Here is a 21181-nt window from a genome sequence, read left to right on the forward strand (position 1 = left end):
CGAAAATAGAAAAATGAAATTGAGTTGCCAAACGGATTTCTATTCCAAACTTGTTCCCGAAAACAGAAAAATAGATAAAAATAATGGTTATCATTCGCGCCCCGGGAAATTCCAAACAACACTGTTACGAGGTTAAATTATGTTATTGTACTAAAACTGCTTGCTTTCACTCTAAAAGAGTCCTATTCCATCTGAACTCGATGTTCAGAAAATAACTTTGCTTGTTCTTATTTAATTGGATCACTACAAAAATTATTGAGCGTACTGGATCCGTGAACGTAACATGATAATAAGCCAAACCATAAACAATCAGGAACATACTATGTTGTACAAGAATTTCCAAAGACATGTGTCACGCCCCGAACCCCGACGGGCTCGTGACACCCCTCCGAAGGTCGTATTAATCGCGACGTCCCAGGACACGTCGCCGACCCAAACGAAATACGCAAATGGAAGCGAAATATAAATAACCCAGACAATTAACCATGACCAAGGGATAGCACTAGCATAAAATCAATATGCGCATTTTATAAAAATACTTGGCAGATACAAACAGCAGAAACACGTTCATCAAAAGGGGGTAAAGGTTAGGTAACCTACTTCACTATACAAAATGGGGGCAACCAAAAAGGTGGAATGAAACATCAAATGCCCAAAGTCACTCCCGGTCTCCGAACAACACATGACGACTATCCGTCACTCCAGTCCTGAAAATGTTTAACAACGGGGGATGAGATAAATCTCAATAAGTAGACAACCTAAACCCCACGTAGGCAAATGCGTACCCAGACGAGTCTCCACATGCAATCTATCAGCCGACGAACTAGACTTTACAAACACATACTTACCTCGCCTCAAATCACACGCCAACTCTGCACGATAGTCAAATCACATTAATGCATCCAGCATAACACATATTCAGAGCACGCAAAAGAAATTTCCCATGCATCATACAACCACACTGGCGCGTGTCTCGATTATAAGGTAAAACCACTTGGGCACGTCCCATACCATGCCTAGCAGTATTCACCCCATAATCAAATACTATGCAACATGCGTGGTCCAGCCAACTTTCTCACGACCTCCCAGGTCCTTTCACACTGCCCACGTAAACACACCTCAGGCCCATTCTTACAACCCGCGCTACTGCGCCTCAGGCTCATTCTCACAGCCCGCGCTACTGCGCCTCAGGCTCAGCCCTCCGATCAATCCGGGCTCAGTCCCAGGTAACCACGCCTCAGGACATTTCTTTCTTTCCAATGACCCACGTAACCTACGCCTCAGGTCTAACTCACCTTCCACAGCCCGCGTAAACACGCCTCAGGTTCAACCCTCCGATCAATCCGGGCTTTGTCCAATGACCCGCGTAAACACGCATCGGGTTTATCCTGCCTCAGGCTATTCGGATAGGCACACACGTCATATGCTTCAATCGATTCCATGCCAATCACATATTCAAACCACACCTTAAAAAGCTCAATCGCCAATCATCCCAGTCGATCCATGCAAATATCAAACTCATCCGGAAAGCATCACAATCTAACCACATTGCACAACCATCAATCTAACACATTGCACATGCTCAATTTCAAGTCATGAGCTCGCCACACTAGCCCACCAATCCGGCGTTCAAGCCGGCCACATTCAAGCATCCAATTTCATCCACAAATACCACAACAATTCGGTCATCACACCCACATAAATCAGCCACTAATTATGCCACATAATCATCACAATTTAATCTACTAATTAACCAAATTCACATATTTACGCTAATCCAAACTTAGCCACTAAACCGGTGCTAATCACACCCTAAACAAGTCTAAATAATACCCATTATACTAGGTAGGGTTTAGGAAGTCATTTATTAGGTTTTGGCCCGGGAAAAATCGGCTCGGGCCTAAAATGGCCCGGGTGAACAGTGCTGGTTCGGCACAGGCGAGGGCGCGACGGGCGCGGGGCTCGGCCACGACTCGGCGCACGGCCCGGCGACTCGGCGCAGCGCTCGGCCACGGCCTAGGACGCTTGGCATGGCTGGGGGCGACTCGGCCACGGCCCGAGCACGGCCTGGGCTGCTCGGCCACGGCCTGTGCTGGACGGGCGAGTGGCCGGCCACGGCTTGGGCGACTTGGTCGCGGGCTGGCTGGCTGGCCGGCTGGCCGGCTGGCTGGTCGGCGAGCTGCGGCGGCGACGGAGACAGTGACGGCGACGTGGCGGCGACGGCGCGGAGGGGAGGGGGAAGTCAGCTGGGGTGGTGGAAGCGAGAGAGAGGGGGAGCTGGGGGCGGCGAGGGCTCGACCGGAGCAGTGACAGCTGCGTCGTCGTCGGAGCAGGGTGACGGCTACGAGATGAGCGGCTGCTGGCGAGACCCGCGGCGGCGAACCGGCTCGGCCAGAACATGGGGAGGCCGGGGAAGCTGGGGCTAAGGGGGGGTGAGCCGGCGGCGCCGGGGCGGCACGGCGCGGCGACTGGTGATGCAGGGCCGGCCGGCGAGCGGCTGAGCAGTACCAGGCGAGCTGCTGGCGCGGTCACGAGCTAGCCGTCGCAGGGGCGACGGGCGACGGTGCGGCTTGGCTGTGTGGAGTAGGGCCGCGGTGGCTGGGCTGGGGCGACGGTCGGGCGGCGAGCAGGATGGACGGCGCGGCGGCGGTGCAGGACGGACGAGCTGGGCCGCGGCGGACGCACGGCGGTGGTGACTGGTCCGGGCGGAGCAAGCAGGAGCAGTCGGCCCCAAGAAGAAGAAGAAGAAGAAGAAGAAGAAAAGAAAAGAAAAAGGAAGAGAGAGAGAAGAGGGGACAGCCATGCAGAGGGAGAGGACGGGTCTGGGCATGTAGGGGGAGGGGACGTGCATGGGGGGAAGGGGAACGTGCGCGGGCAAGGGGGGAGAGAGAGAGAGAGAAAAGTCAAATAAGATACTCGAGTGCGATCCGACGGTCGCGATTCGAACTCAAAATCGATCTAACGGTCCACGAAAATTCTAATTAATAATACAGAAAAAAAAGGCCAAAAGAAAATAATCCAAAACACACTACGAGGGAGGTTTACTAGTCTAAATCCGCATCCGGTCGAAATTTCACTTTCCACATATCCCGGGCAATATCGAGGCTGGCCACAATAATATCGACACCGTCCAATTAAATTCGTCTCGGAACTCCTAGAAATCTAACACCAAAGTTTGGGCTCTAAATAACGGCCAAATTCGATCGAGTGTGATTCTAGCGAAATCTCTAATTTAAAAATAATAACCCAAGAGTGATCAATTCCGGGCGAGATTTTATTATAAGCGCATTGACGAATTACACGTTTTATAAATCTCAAAAATAGGCCGAAATTCAGAATGTCACAACATGGACTCAAACAAATATGAAGATAGAAATGGGTCCGTCACGGATGACGCAGCACTCTTAGGGCATGTTTGGTAACCATCATGTTTTTCTATTTTTTTGTTCTTTTGTTCCTCACAACAGAAAAAGAATAGAATTCAGTTTGCTAACATCAGCTAATTTTTCCATTTCCTCGGAATAGAAAAGTGGCTAGGAAATAAAGTTGGAACAGAAACAAGAAGTAAAAAAACTCTGTTTCTTTGTTCACGAGAACAATTTTTGAAACAAGTTTTTCTTTTCTTTTCTTTTTTTCAATTCTTCTTCTTCCTCCTCTAGCCGGTTGCCGGGCCTCGGCGATGGCTAGCGACTAGCCAGAGACAAGGGCCGGCAAGGCCGACCTCACAGTGGCTGGACGAGGTTTAGCGAGGCTCAACCTCACCTAGCCACTGCAAGGTCGAGCCTCGCCGGGAGGTGATGGCCAGTGATCGGCTAAAGGATGAAAAAGAAGGGAGGAGGAAAAAGAGAAAAGAAAAAAAAAGAAAAAATTCATAAAATTAGAAAAATCTCAGCAAATTATTTAGAAACTAAAAAAAATTCCACGCAACAAAATTTTTTTAAGGTTGTACCAAATGTTTTTCTATTTTTTTTCTATTCCAATACCTGGAAATTTTGTGCAATTACCAAATACATTCTTTTGCTCATAAACTCGTCCAGGCAATAAAAATAGAAAAAACTATTTCTGAAAAAAATTATTCCCTGGAACAGAAATTTTACCAAACACACCCTAAGGAATTTGAGCAAGTCGAGAAACATAATAGAGGATCCGAACAAGGAAAGCCGACAAGAGCCTCTCTTTTTTTTTTTTTGTTGCTAAAACACACCTTCCATTGCATCAAAGAAGTTCAAATTTGCACAAAAAAACTAGAGCCTACATCAAGATGATAAATTAAAGAAGATTCCACTAACACTATATTTTTTTACTTTAGTTGGGAGATCATTAAAAAGGAAAGAGGATGCGGTTCCTAAATAATAAAAAGCCCATTTTGCAAACTCATGAGCAATACCATTACGAGTTCTACTGGTCCACTTCAAACTCCTTCCTAAGTTGTTGCTAAGTAGTAAACGAGAGTTTGAGACAAAATGATGAATACACCAAGGGCAAAGACCTTTTTTACCTTACAATCACTCTCAAAAATGGTTTTGTGGATACAGAGAGACTGAGCAGCTTTATATGCAAGAAAAAGAGGTGTAGCTTCCACTTCCACTGGCGAGTTCCATCTTCCTTATCTTGTCCACACTTGGACGACAGAGCCTCTATTCAATCATGCAATAATACCTATTGCCCCTCCGTTATCTTTCCATGCACCATCTACATTAAATTTCAACTCTTGGTTTAACGGAGAAATCCAAGAGTTTGTCCTTACCCCATAGAATCCAATTCCTCGCTTAACTTAACTTTGTTCTCCATCTTGAACATATTTGAATATTCCAAGAAATCTTATATGACCATTTGAATCACCTAGGAAGGAATTAGAATAGCCTGATCATGTAACTTTGCATTCTTATAACGCCATATTCTAGTGTAGAGAATTGCTACATAAAAGGTGGAGAGCTTGCGATGTAATCCCATTCTATGTGCTATTTTTCGTGGATCAAGAAAGTGGTTCACCATCTCTTCCGAAGACTTGAAGTTCCAAGCAGACGATATAATACCACATGGACTCTGTCTCCACAAAATTTGGGCTAGATGACAACCGACAAGCGCCTCTCAATCCTCCCATTAGATGTCCCCGCAATCCAATTGCTTTGGAGTCACTAGAAAGCAACATTTTCGGGAAAATTGTCCAAAAAATCCTATACTTATTGCACTTTTGCTAATTTAGTTTTAAACCTTTCAATTTTACTAATTGAGTTATAAACATTTTTACTTCTTGCCAATTTAGTACCAAGCCTTTTTACTTCTTGCCAATTGAGTTCATCCGGTCAATTTTGTGGAAAATCACTAATGTAAATGCTAACCGGTCTACTAGCACTGACGTGGATAACTTTTAGTACTACTTTTTGAATTTTTTTATTTTTTATTTTTTATTTTCTACTTTTTCCTTTTTCTTTTCTTTCTTCTTTTTTTTTCCTCCCCTTCTTCTTCCTCCTCTGGCCGATCGCTAGGCCTCGGTAATTGGCCAAAGGCGAGGGCCGGCAAGGGGCGAGCCGAAGGAGTTTAATTTGCCTACGTAGCTTTTTCATTTCAACAGTTTGATCTTCCAAATAATGATGGAAAATGGGCGAGCCTCGCCGATCCCTGGCAAAAGTTGTTCCTCATTATCGACAAAAGCGCATATTCCATTATAGTCTAAAGCTTCGTAGAGATGATCGTGAAAGATATTATGCAGATCCGTACCTCTGAAACTCAAAAAGATATCGTAAATCCTTTTGCGTTTCGATGAAGAAGCCATTGGACGACTGAGTTCAACAATCAACAACGAATACTAGCTTAAGATTTGGTACAGTGTTTTACCACGCAGCTCGTTCACCACTTGATCTTCTTGTTGATTTATACTAGAGGACAGAGATGCATGACTTTTTTTAGTACTTTGGAAATGTGGTGCTTAAGGATGGACCCAGACATCTGAAGGTGTGAACGCATGGACTTATTTTCACTGAAGACCTCGTACCACCGCGTCATTCGGACTGTCAGAGTGACACGAGCTTTCTCCGTGGCCGACAAAAATAGTTAATAGTATAGATCAGTACTGGTCCGAGTGGACTCCATTATTGCACAAAGCAATAAACAACTTTAGGGTGGTGGATTCTCGGTATCTAGGCCATGGGCTCGCTGATAAAACTACTTTGCTGGCTTCCTCGAAATTTCATCCCCAACCTCTGAGAAGTTGTTTTTTTCTTGCTGTACAATAATTTACCATATGACCGCTCAAGAGGTGTATAATTGCACGCACAACGAAGAGTACCACAAGAAAAATGTGGATTGGGATAAGCAAGAAATTTAAAAAGTAAAAGAAAGCACAGCTTTTTACTCTTTCTTAAATTCGAATAAAATGTTTTTCAGTACATAGTCCAATGGGAAATTACTAGAATAACTTGCCATCACTAGTTTAATACTCTTCCAACTTGGAAATGATCTCTACAAATTTTCATGGATAATAATTATTAAAATATGTTTCGAATTTGAATTCGTGAGTAAAATTCGAGACGAAGCGAAGTGATAAACGCTCACGTAAAAGGAATATATGGATCTTGTCGTGGAAAGTAAAAACAAAAGAAAGGATGGGCACATAATTTTCTTTGCCACTGAGTCGGTCAAGGAAAAAGAACGAAAAATCAAAAGAGGAAAGTCAGGTTGACCGAATATTATATTTTTCTCCTCTTTGTTTAGATTGTCGCAGGGGTGGTGCAGAGAAAGAATAAAAAAAATATTCTTGCCTTATTACTTGTCAAAGTCACCGTCAAGATTGGAAAGTCCAATGGACTTGAAGACCAATATCTCGGTCACCTGGGCTCATACATATATTCTGATCGTGGGTTGCTCCGTTCGCGATGTACAGCGAAAATCTTCTTGAAGCGCCGTGGTTGACATGAAGATATTCTAAGCGAGTGCTTAGAGAGGGTTATTCTCGTAGGTTTTGATCGTAGAATTACACTAAAAGTTCAAGTGTTCGTAGCGCTTAAATTTTATGATAAAATGTGAGTATAATTCCTTCGTGAAATTAAGATATTATTTAGTGAGGAATTATGAGTTAAAAATACTGCGTGAGTTATTGGGTATAATTGGGGTTTGAAAAACACTTAGAGTGTTAGAATACTCGAGTATGGTTTTAATCTCTATTGTATCGTTTGGTCTATAGTGGAATTCGTGCTGCTCTCCCCGTGGACGTAGATCACTATGCTCAAATCACGTAAATCTGGTGTGCAATTTATTTTCTTATTCTGTCAATTTTACTGTTCGATCGTTGTGCTTCCACAACGATAATTATATGAACTAATTTAATACGGTGTTCTTAATTAAGCACCGGCCATGATTGACCTCCTTCGCCCCTAGCCTTCTCCCTTCCTGTACTGACGAAAGTTGAGCCAACACTGCACTTGCGTCCTTTCATGTTGTTCGTACCCAAATTACATCGCGTTCTGATGCTAAGTTATGTTGGACGAAAACGGCCTGGTTCCAGCCTTCTATCAGCCTAAAAGAAATTAATTGATAAAAAGTCACACGGTTAATAATGCACATACACAAACAAAATGGAACATGCCATTTCACGGGGTGCCAGAATATTACCAAGACATGGAATCAAACAATAAGAAAAATAAAAAGGAGTCCGTCACGGATAATGCACTCTTACATATCTGAGCAGGCCGAGAAAGGCAGAGGAGTCGGACAAGGAAAGCCGACAAGCGCGTCTCAATCCTTTCAGGATGCTCCAGCATACCAATTGCTTTGGAGTCACCAGAAAGCAACGTTTTCCGTACTGCTTACGACTCGCAATTTTCATGAAGATTTTAAAAGTAAAATTAAACGACTGGAATACGTCAAGCACCCTTGAATTTCTACCATGTGACATCCAACCTTTGATTAAAATAGCGTCAACCCTATTTGTTGGATCCATGAAGAACGGATCCTGTTTCTGTTCCTTACATTCGTTCAAGGTTGAAGACGTTTTTACCATTAAAACATAAGTGCCGCAATACAAATCCATGCCTAAAAGCTGCATGTTCATTATGATTTGGCTCATGAAACATGAGTTAGATGTCAACCTATCACTAATGACCAAAGACTGGCGATCTCTATGAACCCAATTTTTTCAGCTTTTCTTTAAGCTGTGAGATGGATTCCTTGTGCAAACTATGACGACTGTCAGAAAACAGAAATGAACATTTTCTTTGTCTTTTTCTTTTTCTTTTCAAATGACCTAACCAGATGTTACAGGCTGTCCATAGGAGCCATTGAGACCTACTCAATAATATGCTCATCTCTAAGAGAGTGAGGCCAAATTACCACCTAACAAGTGCCATAAGAATATCCTCCTTTCATATACAAATCTCAAAACAATAAGAATCTTCTAACTTTGGATTTGTCATCATTGGATATGGGTTAGAGTTGATTTATAACTTCGATGAAAACCACATGGAGTGTTGAAATAATAGTTGTTTCTTTTTTTGCACGTTTAGCTGATTTGTTTCTCAGTTGTCCTAGTTTTTAGGAGTTAGTGGAGTAATTGATTTATGCAGATCATGGATTGTCACGGGTCCTCTTTTGGTGGTGTTTCTGTTCTGTATTTACCTACTTAAAAGGCTTCAAAATTCTAAATAAAAGATAAGATTCAACCTCATCTCTCCTATCCTCTAGATATTTTTATACCTATGTTTTATTGTTCTCGATTCTACAATGGTATCAAAGCCTTGAGACCAGAGTGAAAGCCCATGAGGCAGCAAGAAATTTCTTTCATCTATTTTTTCATTTACCTAATGGCCACAGATTCCAATTTTGTGCAAGCAACCATCCCACACTTTGATGGTCACTATGACCATTGGAGCATGCTAATGAAGAATTTTTTACAGTCAAAGGAATATTGGCCAGTCGTCGAATCTGGAATTCAAGAGCCACTAGCAAGCACGGCTTTGACAGATTCCCAAAAAGCATAACTGGAAGCTAGAAAGCTAAAGTACTTGAAGGCAAAAAAATTATCTCTTTCAAGCTATTGATCGTCCCATTTTGGAAACTATTCTTTGCAAAGAAACTTCCAAGGATATTTGGGATTCTATGAAGAAGAAATATCAAGGCTCTGTTAGGGTGAAGCGTGCATAGCTTCAAGCCTTGAGAAGGGATTTTGAGATACTAGCGATGAAGGATGGAGAATCTGTCACCAGCTATTGTGCCAGAACAATGGAGATCAGCAACAAGATGCGATTCCATGGCAAGAAGATGGACGACATCACCATCGTGGAGAAGATTTAGTGTTCCCTGACACCAAAGTTTAATTATGTTGTCTGCTCAATTGAAGAGTTGAAAAACATAGATGCACTCTCTCTTGATGAATTGCAAAGCTCCTTATTAGTCCATGAACAAAAGATGAACAAAAGATCAACAGTAGAGGAGCAAGCGTTGAAGGCTTCTACCAATACTCATTCCCACAATTTCAGAGGAAGGGGTAGAGGTAGAGTTAGAGGAAGGGGAGATCGAGGAAATAGAGATGTCAGCAGGAATTTCAAAGCCAATATTGACCAATCTCAAGGCGAAGGCAGAGGACGGGATCTTGACAAATCCAAGGTAGAGTGCTTTAGATGTCATAAATTTGGTCATTATGCATCTGAATGTTATACTAGGCTGCCTAATGATAAAGACAAGGAAGAGAGTTCAAATTTTTTCGAAAAGAAGGAAGCAGAAACTTTGTTGATAACTGTTCAAGATGAAAAGAAACTTGAGTCAGATATTTGGTATGTGGATACAAGCTGCAGTAACCACATGAGTGGAAGTAAGTTTTCTTCTTTTTTATCTAAATGAAGATTTTCATTCTATTGTGAGTTTTGGTGATCATTCTACTGTGAAAGTGATGAGAAAAGGTGATATTAAGATAAGAACCAAGAATGGTTTTATAGAAACGATCTCTAACGTGTTGTATGTTCTTGACCTGAAAAGTAACTTATTGAGTGCTGGTCAGTTACAAAAAAAAGGGTTATGCTATCACTATTAAGAAGGGTGCTTGTGAAATTTATGATTTTGTTAGAGGTGCTATTGTAGTTGTTCATATGAGTTTAAACAGATTGTTTCCATTAAAGATTGAAAGTATTCAATCTTATCTGACGGCTGAAATGAAAGATCCCTCATGGTTATGGCATTTTCGCTATGGCCACTTGAGTTTTGGTGGATTGAAGACCCTTCAACAGAAAAACATGGTGACAAGTCTTCCTAAAATTACTACTCTTTCCCAAGTCTGTGAAGAATGTGTTGTTAGCAAACAACATCGTTCTCAATTTCTCGAAGGGAAGTCATGGAGAGCAAAGGATGTTTTGCAGCTGGTGTATTCGGACATTTGTGATCCAATAAACCCATCTTCTAATGGAGGTAAAAGATACTTAATAACCTTCATTGATGATTTTTCTAGAAAAAACTTGGGTTTATTTCTTATAGGAAAAATCAGAAGCTTTCTCTACATTTAAAAGCTTCAAAGCTCGTGTGGAAAATGAAGCAGGAAAGACCATTAAGACCCTTCGAATAGATCATGGTGGTAAATATTGCTAAAAAGAATTTGAAGTCATGGAGAGCAAAGGATGTTTTGTAGCTGGTGTATTCGGACATTTGTGATCCAATAAACCCATCTTCTAATGGAGGTAAAAGACACTTAATAACCTTCATTGATGATTTTTCTAGAAAAACTTGGGTTTATTTTTTACAGGAAAAATCAAAAGCTTTCTCTACATTTAAAAGCTTCAAAGCTTGTGTGGAAAATGAAGCAGGAAAGACCATTAAGACCCTTCGAATAAATCGTGGTGGTGAATATTGCTCAAAAGAATTTGAAGTTTTTTGTGCAAAGCATGGCATTCGAAGAGAGCTTACAATAGCATATACACCACAACAAAATGGTGTATCTGAGAGAAAAAATAGAACCATTCTCAACATGGTGGGAAGCTTGTTGGCAAGAGGAAGAGTTCCAAAGACTTTTTGGTCGGAAGCAGTAAACTGGAGCATTCATGTTTTGAACAGAAGTCCAACTTTTGCTGTTCAAAATATGACACCAGAAGAGGCTTGGAGTGGGAGAAGACCAGCTGTAGATCACTTCAGAATCTTTGGATGCATCGTGTATGCCCTTGTCTCGGATGAGAAAAGGAAGAAACTTGATGACATGGCTGAAAAATGTGTCTTTCTTGGTGTAAGTGAAGCATCCAAAGCATATAAATTATTCAATCCACTGACAAAGAAGATTGTGACCAACAAGGATGTTGTTTTTGATCAAGAGAACACTTGAGATTGAAATAGGCAGTAGCCTACCCAAGTCTTTTATGACAATGATGATGAACAGGAGCAAATTTCAGCACCTTCTATGCTCGAAAATTCATCAAATACAACTTCTACAGCCGTTGAAACTTCACCAACAGTTACTGAAGTCAATGAAGAAGAAGCTCAATCTCTTCGCCGTGTTAGAAGAAGGCCTACTTGGATGGAAAATTATGAGGTAACTGGAATTGAAGATCCAATTACTCACTTTGCTTTATTTTCAGACTATGACTCTACAACTTTTGAGAGTGTTGTCAAAGAAGAAAAATGGCAAAAAGCGATGGATGTTGAAATTGATGCCATTGAAAGAAATGTACTTGGGAGCTATCCAATCTTCCGAATGGACACAAAACTATTGGTGTAAAGTGGGTCTTCAAAACAAAGCTGAAAGAAAATGGTGAAGTTAACAAGTACAAGGCACGCTTGGTAGCCAAGAGATACAAGCAGCAATACGGGATCGACTATACATAAGTTTTTTCTCCAATTGCAAGACCTGACACAATCAGATTGGTGGTTGCATTGGCGATACGGAATTCTTGGCCTATTTTCTAGCTAGATGTCAAATCGGCATTCTTGCATGGGTACTTAGAGGAACATGGATTTGTCGAACAACCCCCTGGTTATGTCAAGATTGGAAATGAGCATAAAGTTTAAAGATTGAAGAAAGCCCTTTATGGACTAAAACAAGCCCCACGGGCTTGGTCTAGTCGCATTGAGACTTATTTTCTTAAAGTTGGTTTTTCGAAATGTCCCCACGAGCATACACTTTTTGTTAAGATGGGAGATAAGGGGAAAATGTTCATTGTCTGCTTGTATGTTGATGATCTTATATTTACTGGAAATTGTGATGACATGTTAATCTTGTAAACACTCCAGTTGAGTTTGGCTTAAAGCTACACAAAGATCATGAAGGGAAGAAAGTTGACAGCACACTTTACAAACAAATTGTGGGTAGTTTGATGTATCTAACTGCAACAAGACTGGACATAATGTATTATGTGAGTTTAATCAGTAGATATATGGATAATCCTACAGAAATGCATTGTTAGCTGCCAAGAGAATTCTTTGTTACTTGTAAGGAACTAGAGACTTTGGGCTATTTTACAAGAAGGGTGAAAAGTCCAATTTGCTGGGGTTTGCTGACAGTGATTATGTAGGAGATCAAGATGATAGGAGGAGCACTTCGGGTTATGCTTTTATGTTTGGGACAGGTGCTATTTCGTGGTCATCCAAAAAGCAACCAATTGTCACTTTGTCAAGTACAGAAGAAGCTGAATTTGTTGCTGCTACAACTTGTGCTTGTCAAGCTATTTGGCTAAGGAGAATTCTTGAGGAGCTGCAATTCAAGCAACCAGGAGCTACTAAAATTTTTTGTGACAACAACTCAGCAATCAAACTCTCCAAGAATCCTGTGCTACATGGAAGAAGCAAATACATTGATGTGAAGTTTTATTTCTTGAGAGATCTTAGCAATGATGGAACAATTGATCTAATCTACTGCAGGAGTGAAGATCAAGTTGCTAATATATTCACCAAGGCCCTCAAGATGGAGTCGTTCGTGAAGCTCAGAAAGTTACTAGGTGTCTGCACACTGAAAACAATTAATGCTTTAAACTGAATGTTAGCAAACATCAGTTTAAGGGAGGGACTATTGAAATAATAGTTGTTTCCTGTTCTGCACGTTTAGCTAATTTGTTTCTCAGTTGTCCTAGTTTTTAGGAGCTAGTGGAGTAATTGATTTATGCAGATCATTGGGTTGTCATGGGTTTTGGTCATGTTTCTTTTATGTTTTTGCCTATTTAAAAGGCTTCAAAATTCTGAATAAAAGATAAGATTCAGCCTCATCTCTCCTATCCTGTAGATATTTTTATACCTCTGTTTTATTGTTCTCGATTCTACATGGAGTAGGCTCATCAGTTAAAGAACAAGGGTATGCGTCCGTGAATGAGGTAGATAATAGAGATTCGATTTTTCGTACCACCAAGTATAATTAATCACGAGTTTGGTTCAACCATACCCACGTTTTGGCTGGTCCTTTACTTGGTTATTTCAAAAATTCAAACCGAACTCGGATTGAGATGCATGGGCTTCTTCGATAGAAGCACTTTCTTTGTCTTGGTCCCAAATCATCTCTTTTCTTGTGCCTATTTCGCCTTAGGTGGTTGGCTCACAGGTACAACCTTTGTAACTTCACAGTATACCCATAGATTGGCTAGTTCCTATTTAGAAGGATGCAACTTCTTAACCGCCGCAGTTTCTACTCCTACTAATAGTTTAGCGCATTCTTTGTTGTTACTATGGGGTCCTAAACAAACTAAACAAAGAATAAATAGATAAAGATATCTTTAAAGGTCGCCGTCTGGGTGAGGTAAGTAAATGATATAGTTTACTTTTTATAAAAATAAAAGTATTGAAATTAAGGAAACCCATCAAATTTCAAATGTCATGCCCCATATTTAAACTTATTATCTATAATTTTATAATATAAATCATATCGTTTGTTAGAGAATATCAGTCATTTAAGAATATTGCACTTAGAATTTCAATATATAGCCTATTTCTTTACATCTATCGCTTAATTAAAAGATACAAATACTACTATCTTATGACTTTTAAAATAGATTATTTGATGACACGAATGAATTTTATTTAATTTCAATATCTTAGAATCAAATTAGTTATAAAAAAGTTGAAATGGACAAAAATAAAACATTCAAATCGCATCCTAGATATGGGTTATGTATTCTAGCTAATTAAAACTTTAATTGATTTCATTCGAGTAAATTTCATTTAGTCCAGTAGAAAAATTACATTGAATAAATAAATTTCACTTTGAGAAATGAAATAACTTTTGTTAACATATGACACTATCCATTAATTTTTTTTCTTTTAATTATGCGGATTGTCAAATGGAATAAATTACACCCGTTACTTTGATATTACTAGAATAGATATTTGTCTCAAACATGCAATAAAAGTTTGAAGAAAAAAAGTTTACATTGCAATTCAGTTAGAAAAAAAGATCATTTTATATTTGTCTTATTTTTATATTTTACTTTATGAATAGACTTATTTCAAATATAGATTTCATTATTATACGTAAGAGATAATTTTTTATTAATATTTTATGTTCTCCGGAAACTCAAAATTATGACGTTTATTTATACCACAATAATCTTAGACCTTCATAAAGTATGATATTTTTTTCACAAAACTATAAAACAAGTTATACAAATCTCATCTTTTTCTCTTACATAACAATGGATTATTAATGATTCAAAAATATGCACAATGGAAATGCCCGCGCCTAGTATCAAATGAAGCCCCCCGTTTGCTCGATTCCTCCTCGCCATTAACTTACTACGGTCCCCAACTATTGCTTTAATTAATCTTTTATTAATAATTTACTACAACAATTAAAAGGTCTTGAGAAAGACTTGCGAGAGAGACCGCGGTCACCCTAAGGGTTAAAAAAAAATCACCGCCAGGCAACGTCAAAGTGTGATCGCCGTCTTTCGGATGATCCACCATCAGCAAGTGTCAAACAGCACGCAATACTTTGGGCCTCAAAAAAACTAAAAAAACGAGCATGAAACATCAGAGGAAGCTCAGATACTTTGAAAGGAAATGTGAGCAGAAACAATAACAATTATCCGGATAACTTATTGAGCATAGGCAAGGCCAAGTTACACAGTGATGAAACAATGCTTCCCCAAAAGGTTAGACACCTTTTCCTTCAATTTTGGACTCAAATGCACAATAACCAAACCAGAGGGAAGTGCTGGCAACTCATGAAGCATGTCGCAGTGAAGTACATCAAGAGTCTCCAGCTTGGAAAGATGCCCGATTTCAGGAGGTAGCCTGGAAATAGCAGAATCTCGCAGCCTCAAGATTCTCAGATGAATTAGATTCCCAATGTCTCCAGGAATCTCCCCTTCTAAATTCCTACACGAGGAGGCATGTATTTCTTCAAGGTTACATAGACGCCAAAAAAAACTAGGAAATTCGCTTATGAAGCAATTGTCCATCTTTAACACTCTCAAATTCTCCAGTTTTGCAAAGGAAGCTGGCAATTTTGAAACGCCTGTTCCCGAAATATCCAGCTCCTCTAAAGAGCTTCCCAATTGGCCATTGGACTCTGGAAGTTCTAGTATCCAACAACAATTCCTGAATGACAAGCATCGGAGTTTCCCCAGCTCTTTAACTCCGTCGGGGAGACTCAATGACAAGCAATTGGAGGTGGAAAGAGTTTCAATTTTTACCGAATTACCTACCAAGGGAATATCACGCACAGAAGTCTCATCAATGAGGAGCTCTTTCAAAGCTTCCAAGCCACCCAGTTCGGCAGGCAACATGTTGAGTTCAGTGCAGGACTTCAAATTCAGGCAAAGCAAATTTTTGAGACCACCTACCGAAGGACGTAAATGGACCAACCGAGAGCATCGCTCTAGAATCAGTATCTCCAAATTTGGGAAGCTAGAAAATTCAGGACTTATCAGTAAGTCAGTGCAACCGGTGAGATTCAAGACTTTCAATTGCTCCATCTGTAAAACAGGAGAGAATAAATCATAAGGTCAATTGCCATATAATTAACAGAATAAATGCATCAGAGCAGTAAATAGGAAACCACCTTGATTAACTCCCAACCTCCCCAGTCTTGAGTGACTTTGCTCCACGAAAGATCAAGAATGACCAGTTCAGTCAGATTAAATTCTGTTGCTTCGAAATCCCTTGGGCACCCTTGCCAACGAAGCCACCTTAACTTTGGAAACACATTTGCGAAATTTCCTGTCATGCTTGCATGATCCAATTTCAAGAACCTTATGTTTGGCATGCTCTTGAAATTTGTTTCTGTAAATGTATGGGGACAACGATTTTTGAAGTCAAAGCAGAGGACTTCCACCTCTTCCATTCCCTACATTTGCCCAGAGTAACAAATCAATCTGAAGCTATAATCGATTTGACAAAGTGTTTTCTTTTCCGTGCATGCAAAGAAAACCTATAGATGGTAAAATAACTAAAAAACTGGATAACAAATTAGACCTCATATGTCAAGGCTTTCATTTTGTGGAAGAAAGCAAACCATTGAACCAGAAGCCATTACCTCATTCCTATCGATCTCTTTCAGGTCTGTATAATCCATGTATAATCTACCGTGCCTTTCAGGAAATTCTTCTTTAGCTATAGTTCCGCTGAGGCGCTGCAACAGTTTATGCATCCACAGTAAGTTGTCTCCTCCGATTTTTGCTAGGGGCATCAAAACATGGTGAGAAGCCAAAAGATCTCGATGGGACCACATATATGATGCAATTCGGCTATCCACGCCATTGGCAAACCATGCTATGTCCCAAAATATTTGTTTCTGCTTTTCATCTAATGCTTCATAACATATTTTCAATATCTCCCTACAATCCTTCCACTTCTCCCTCCGTTGTTTTATCAAGTCCTCTATCTTCCTCCAATCTTCTATTGTTTTTCCACGCAGAAATGAACTGATAACTTCAATAACATATGGAACCCGCCCCGTAGCTTTGATAATGCGCTTCTCAATTTCAGGAAAGCTAGATGTTGAACCGTGTGTTCCTAAAGCATGCTTGTGAAAAAGTTCAAGAGCTCGATCATTATCCATCTCATTCACTTCATAGGTACGAGCCAGGCCTCGAGAAGCATATGTTTGGAGAATTCCACCATTTTCTGAAGTAACAATTATCCGACTTCCAGATGCAAACCTGTCAAGTTGGTCTCCTACAAGATCATGAAGATGAGACAGTTCTTCCACATCATCTAGGACAATAAGAACTTTTATATTGCGAAACACATCCAGGAAAAACTTGATTCCTCCATTGAAAGAAGCAACATCGCCATCTCGCTCAAGAATATCAGATATCAACTTAGTTTGCACAAACTGAATACCACCGAAGTTCTGTGCTGTTTCTCCAATCTCTGCGAGAAAGCTACAACTATCGAAGCAAGAGGAGAGTCGGTCGTACACGGCCTTCGCAATGGTTGTCTTGCCGATTCCATTAGTTCCATGGATTCCAATAATGCGTACTTCAACCTCATCATCTTCCATTTCCAATAACTTGATTACATCCTTGACTCGATCATCAATACCAATTACGTGTTCAATAGTGGCAACTGAGGTATGCAACGACTCCAAAGGGAAACTAGGAAGTTTCAACTCAACCTCATCATCTTCCATTTCCAATAACTTGATTACATCGTTGACTCGATCATCAATACCAATTACGTGTTCAATAGTGGCAACTGAGGTATGCAACGACTCCAAAGGGAAACTAGGAAGTTTCGACTCCTTGAGATGTAGAAGTGGTGGAATCCATTCCAAATTAGGACACTCCCTTATCACTAATGTAGACAGATTAGGAAGTGATGAGAGGGTATAAATATCTCTTTCTGTGTACTCCACTTTAGGTAGCTCACCAATTTCCAAACGCTTGAGGCTAGTAAGCTCATTGAGTCGTGGGAGAATTTTGCATCCTGCACAATGAACCAACCGTAGCTCAACTAACTTAGGCATGCGAGACATCCAGCTTGGAAACAATGTGCCGCCATAGCCCCTTATTTCTAAGCTTCGGAGATTTAAGCTTGGCTGCAACTCCTTGAGTAGAACTTCATCACTTTCTTTTCCAGCAAACACTAATACTAGCGAAACTAAGGAATCCTTCTCCTTCAAGTTCGCAGAATTTGCTTGTGCTACCGCATCTTCTATTTCTCCCTTAAATTTAATTCTTAGGCTTCCTCTCAAATTGCTTAACCTATTCAACTCCCCCAGCACACCGCAATTCTTTGAACAAGAATCATCCCCAGGCAAAAGGAAATCTGTTAGTGTGCGCAAAAGGGTCAACTGGCCCAATCCATGTGGCATATGAGATAGGGCATTACAATTGCTAATCTCCAGTTGCCTGAGGTTAACCAATTTTCCTATATCGCTTGGCAATGCTATTAGCTTGTAACACAAATTGAGTTTAAGGACTTGCAAGGTTTGCAATGTTGTCATAGAATCAGGAAGCATTATGATTCCTTCATTTTCAGAGAGATCTAGAAATGTCAAGTGCTTCAACTCACAAATGGAACTTGGCAACTTCTCAATACCACTACCATGACAATCCAAGGCACGCAAGTACTTGAAATTATAAATGAGTTCACAAAGAGTATCTTCACCCATTAGAGTTTCACTCCTCGAGCTTTTTCTTTGATCCATTTTGATGAATGTCCTGAGATGTTTTGCTCTGAGTAGAGTAGCTGGAAGTCCCTGTGATAGATCTAAAGTTGAATCCCACGATACATGACGAGTTCTTTCATCAATTTTCATCCTTGGCAGACCAAAGTATCGACAACACTCAGTTAGAGTAACCGCACATGATAGCTTATTCACTAAATCATGCATCTTACAAGTCGTCACATTGCCAAGTTCATCTTTAGTGCAGTCTTGAAAGAAATTCCTCCTAACAAGATCCATGAAATAGTCATGAGCAATATCTTCCATATCTTTCATATCTTCCATATCCCGATCTACGTCGTCTAGGGGCCGGATAAATCCTTCTGCCATCCAGAGGCTGGTCAATATTAGTTTATCAATCACCCAATCTTTGGGAAACAATGAACAGAAGGCAAAGCACCGTTTGAGATGGGATGGGAGATGAAAATAACTATGCTTAAGATATGAGCATACGGGATTATAATCTGACTCTGTATAAACTTCCGAGATCTCGTGCTCAAAATGTAACCACTCAGCTTCAGTTTTCTTGAAGAATAATGTACTTCCGATTGTTCGTAAAGCCAAAGGGATTCCAAGACATTGTTTGACTATCCACCTCCCGATAGTTAGCTTATATGAATCTCCAGTCTCTTCTTCTTCCTTACAAGCCATTCTCATCAATAAATCTAGAGATGAGCTTTCTGAAAGGGCCCCAAGACAATAGGATAAGGTTGTGCCAATCAAACCCGACACTGAGTCATCGTGTGTAGTAATCAGAATCTTGCTACCTTTGGTACCTCCCATCAATAGTCTTCCCAAGCTCTTCCATTGTCCAGCAAAACCATACGAAACATCGTCGATAACTAGGAGATACTTTTTATCAGCAATGTGTTCCTTAAGTTGATATTGCAATTGTTCCAACCCAATGTCATCTGCTCTCTCTGTGGTTGCACTTTCTATGATTTTTCGCAATACCATTTTGAAATCAGAGAAGTCACCCACACAGACCCACATCGTTAAATCAAAATGCCGGTTGACCATCTCATCTTTGTATAGACATCGAGCAAGAGCAGTCTTTCCAATCCCACTCTCACCATCTATTGAAAGCACTGGAATATTTTCTTTAGTGTAAGAAGAGTCTAACAAAAACTTCAAAAATGCGCCTTTAACCTCATCTCTCCCTATAATCTCCTCCTCGTACACAAAGCAGTCTGACTGCTCTCCCTTCCCCGATCCACTCTCTAAGTCAAAATTAACAGCGGCATTGGCAGTTGCTCTTTTAGCACCATCTCTCCCTATAACAAAAGTGTCAGGCCGCAGTCTCTTCCGCCGCAGTCTCTTCCTCGATCCTCTATTTACTTGCACATCTGTCGCCGGCGAGAAGAACCCCGCCGATATAGCCGGGAGAGCCCCTGGCGCTGGCGACAGTATCCCCTGAATCTGACGCAGCTCGACTTCTCCCAACATATCCAATAGGTCATCGTCACCGGCCCCGCCTAGCTCCGCCTTCGCGGCGATGCTGGCGAAACCCTTTTCTCTGCCCGACGGGCAGGTCCGCTCTATCGCCGCCAGCCTGGCCGCCGGGGAGAGGTCGCTGGAGGAGGACCCTGCGAGCTGCTGGACGATGGACACGAAGTTCCCCTCCTCGACGTGGATGACCTTCGGGCTGATGTCGAAGAAGATCGTGGGCTGCTGCCGGTCCGCCGCAGAGGAGGCCACCGCATGCGGCGGCGGGTGTCGTGGCGGCTTCCTGATGGAGTGGGAATCTTTGGAGATCCGGAGCGGGGAGGGCGGGGGGCCCCGAACCTGGACCTGCTTCTTGGTCGGCTGGGGCAGCCGCTGTCGCCGCAGCTGCTGCAGCCGCTGTCGCCGCAGCTGCTGCAGCCGCTGTAGCCGCAGCTGCTGTCGCCGCAGCCGCTGTCGCCGCAGCTGCCGCAGCCGCTGTCGCCGCAGCTGCTGCAGCGACGGCGGCGGCGGCGTTCCTTTGCCGGAGGAATCGGAAGGTTCCATGATTGAAACTATCGGGTCAGTCTTGGTGAAGACTGATGAGAGGAGAAGGGGATGAAGAAGAGGCGGAGATTTGGTGGGTAGTGGTCAAAATGAATCGCTCAAGCTAAAGAGCAAGAGAGCAACGGAGGAGAGAGAGAGAGAGAGCGCATTACAATAACTGTTTATGACCAAATCCCTCCCTCCCTCTAGCAGCGATTCCTTCTACTCTCTCCCTAATATTCTTCAGCCCCCTAGAGCAAGTTGGTTCGGAGGTGAAAAGAAGGTACTTTACCTGCTGCTTCGATTTCTCATGTTTGCTCGGCAATCCTCGTCGCGTAACTCCAAATGTTCCATTTTCCTCGAGCAAATCCTCCGCATCATAGAAAGCCTCTTTGACCCATGCTTCGATTGCAAAGCTTTCGAAGCTCCGCTTCTCCGACATCGGGGACTACCTTCTGGAGAGCGGAAACGATTCCCTTGATTTCCCATCCTCTGCGAAATCGTCCAGAGTTCCAGCTACCTTCGAGACGATCGCATCCGCCATAGCTCCTCGGGGTTGAAGCGATGGCGATCCTGCTCCCTCTTTTTCTCCTTTTTCTTTCAAGAGTCAACGGATGATATAGAGAGGAACCAAATGTCGATTGTATT

At 41.5% G+C, this 21181-nt stretch overlaps 2 protein-coding genes across 4 annotated transcripts; both read right to left on the minus strand.

The window, feature by feature from the left end:
- Positions 1-14922: 14922 nt before the first annotated feature.
- LOC115680485 (disease resistance protein RUN1-like) lies at positions 14923-17486 on the minus strand. 3 transcript variants are annotated; one of them, XM_056316065.1, is made up of 4 exons: positions 16430-17486; positions 15956-16240; positions 15596-15869; positions 15066-15270 (listed from the first exon to the last, which is right to left on the minus strand). In XM_056316065.1, the coding sequence occupies exons 1-4, from the start codon at positions 17396-17398 to the stop codon at positions 15263-15265; spliced, it is 1536 nt and encodes a 511-aa protein (XP_056172040.1). In that variant the 5' UTR covers positions 17399-17486; the 3' UTR covers positions 15066-15262. The 3 variants fall into 3 exon arrangements, with proteins under 3 accessions (XP_030460150.2, XP_056172040.1, XP_056172039.1); XM_056316064.1 differs by lacking the exon at positions 15066-15270 and adding an exon at positions 15328-15492; XM_030604290.2 differs by having other exon boundaries at positions 14923-15869; positions 16430-17485.
- Positions 17443-20975, minus strand: LOC130139241 (putative disease resistance protein RGA3). Its single transcript, XM_056315778.1, has 3 exons — positions 20723-20975; positions 17513-20586; positions 17443-17463 (listed from the first exon to the last, which is right to left on the minus strand). Exons 1-3 carry the CDS (start codon positions 20973-20975, stop codon positions 17443-17445), a joined length of 3348 nt encoding a protein of 1115 aa, XP_056171753.1.
- Positions 20976-21181: the final 206 nt, after the last annotated feature.

The sequence above is a fragment of the Syzygium oleosum genome, unplaced genomic scaffold, assembly GCF_021117445.2.
Source record: "Syzygium oleosum isolate NSW1041296 unplaced genomic scaffold, Sole_v2.1 Sole_v2.11, whole genome shotgun sequence".
Classification (NCBI taxonomy): Eukaryota; Viridiplantae; Streptophyta; class Magnoliopsida; order Myrtales; family Myrtaceae; genus Syzygium; species Syzygium oleosum.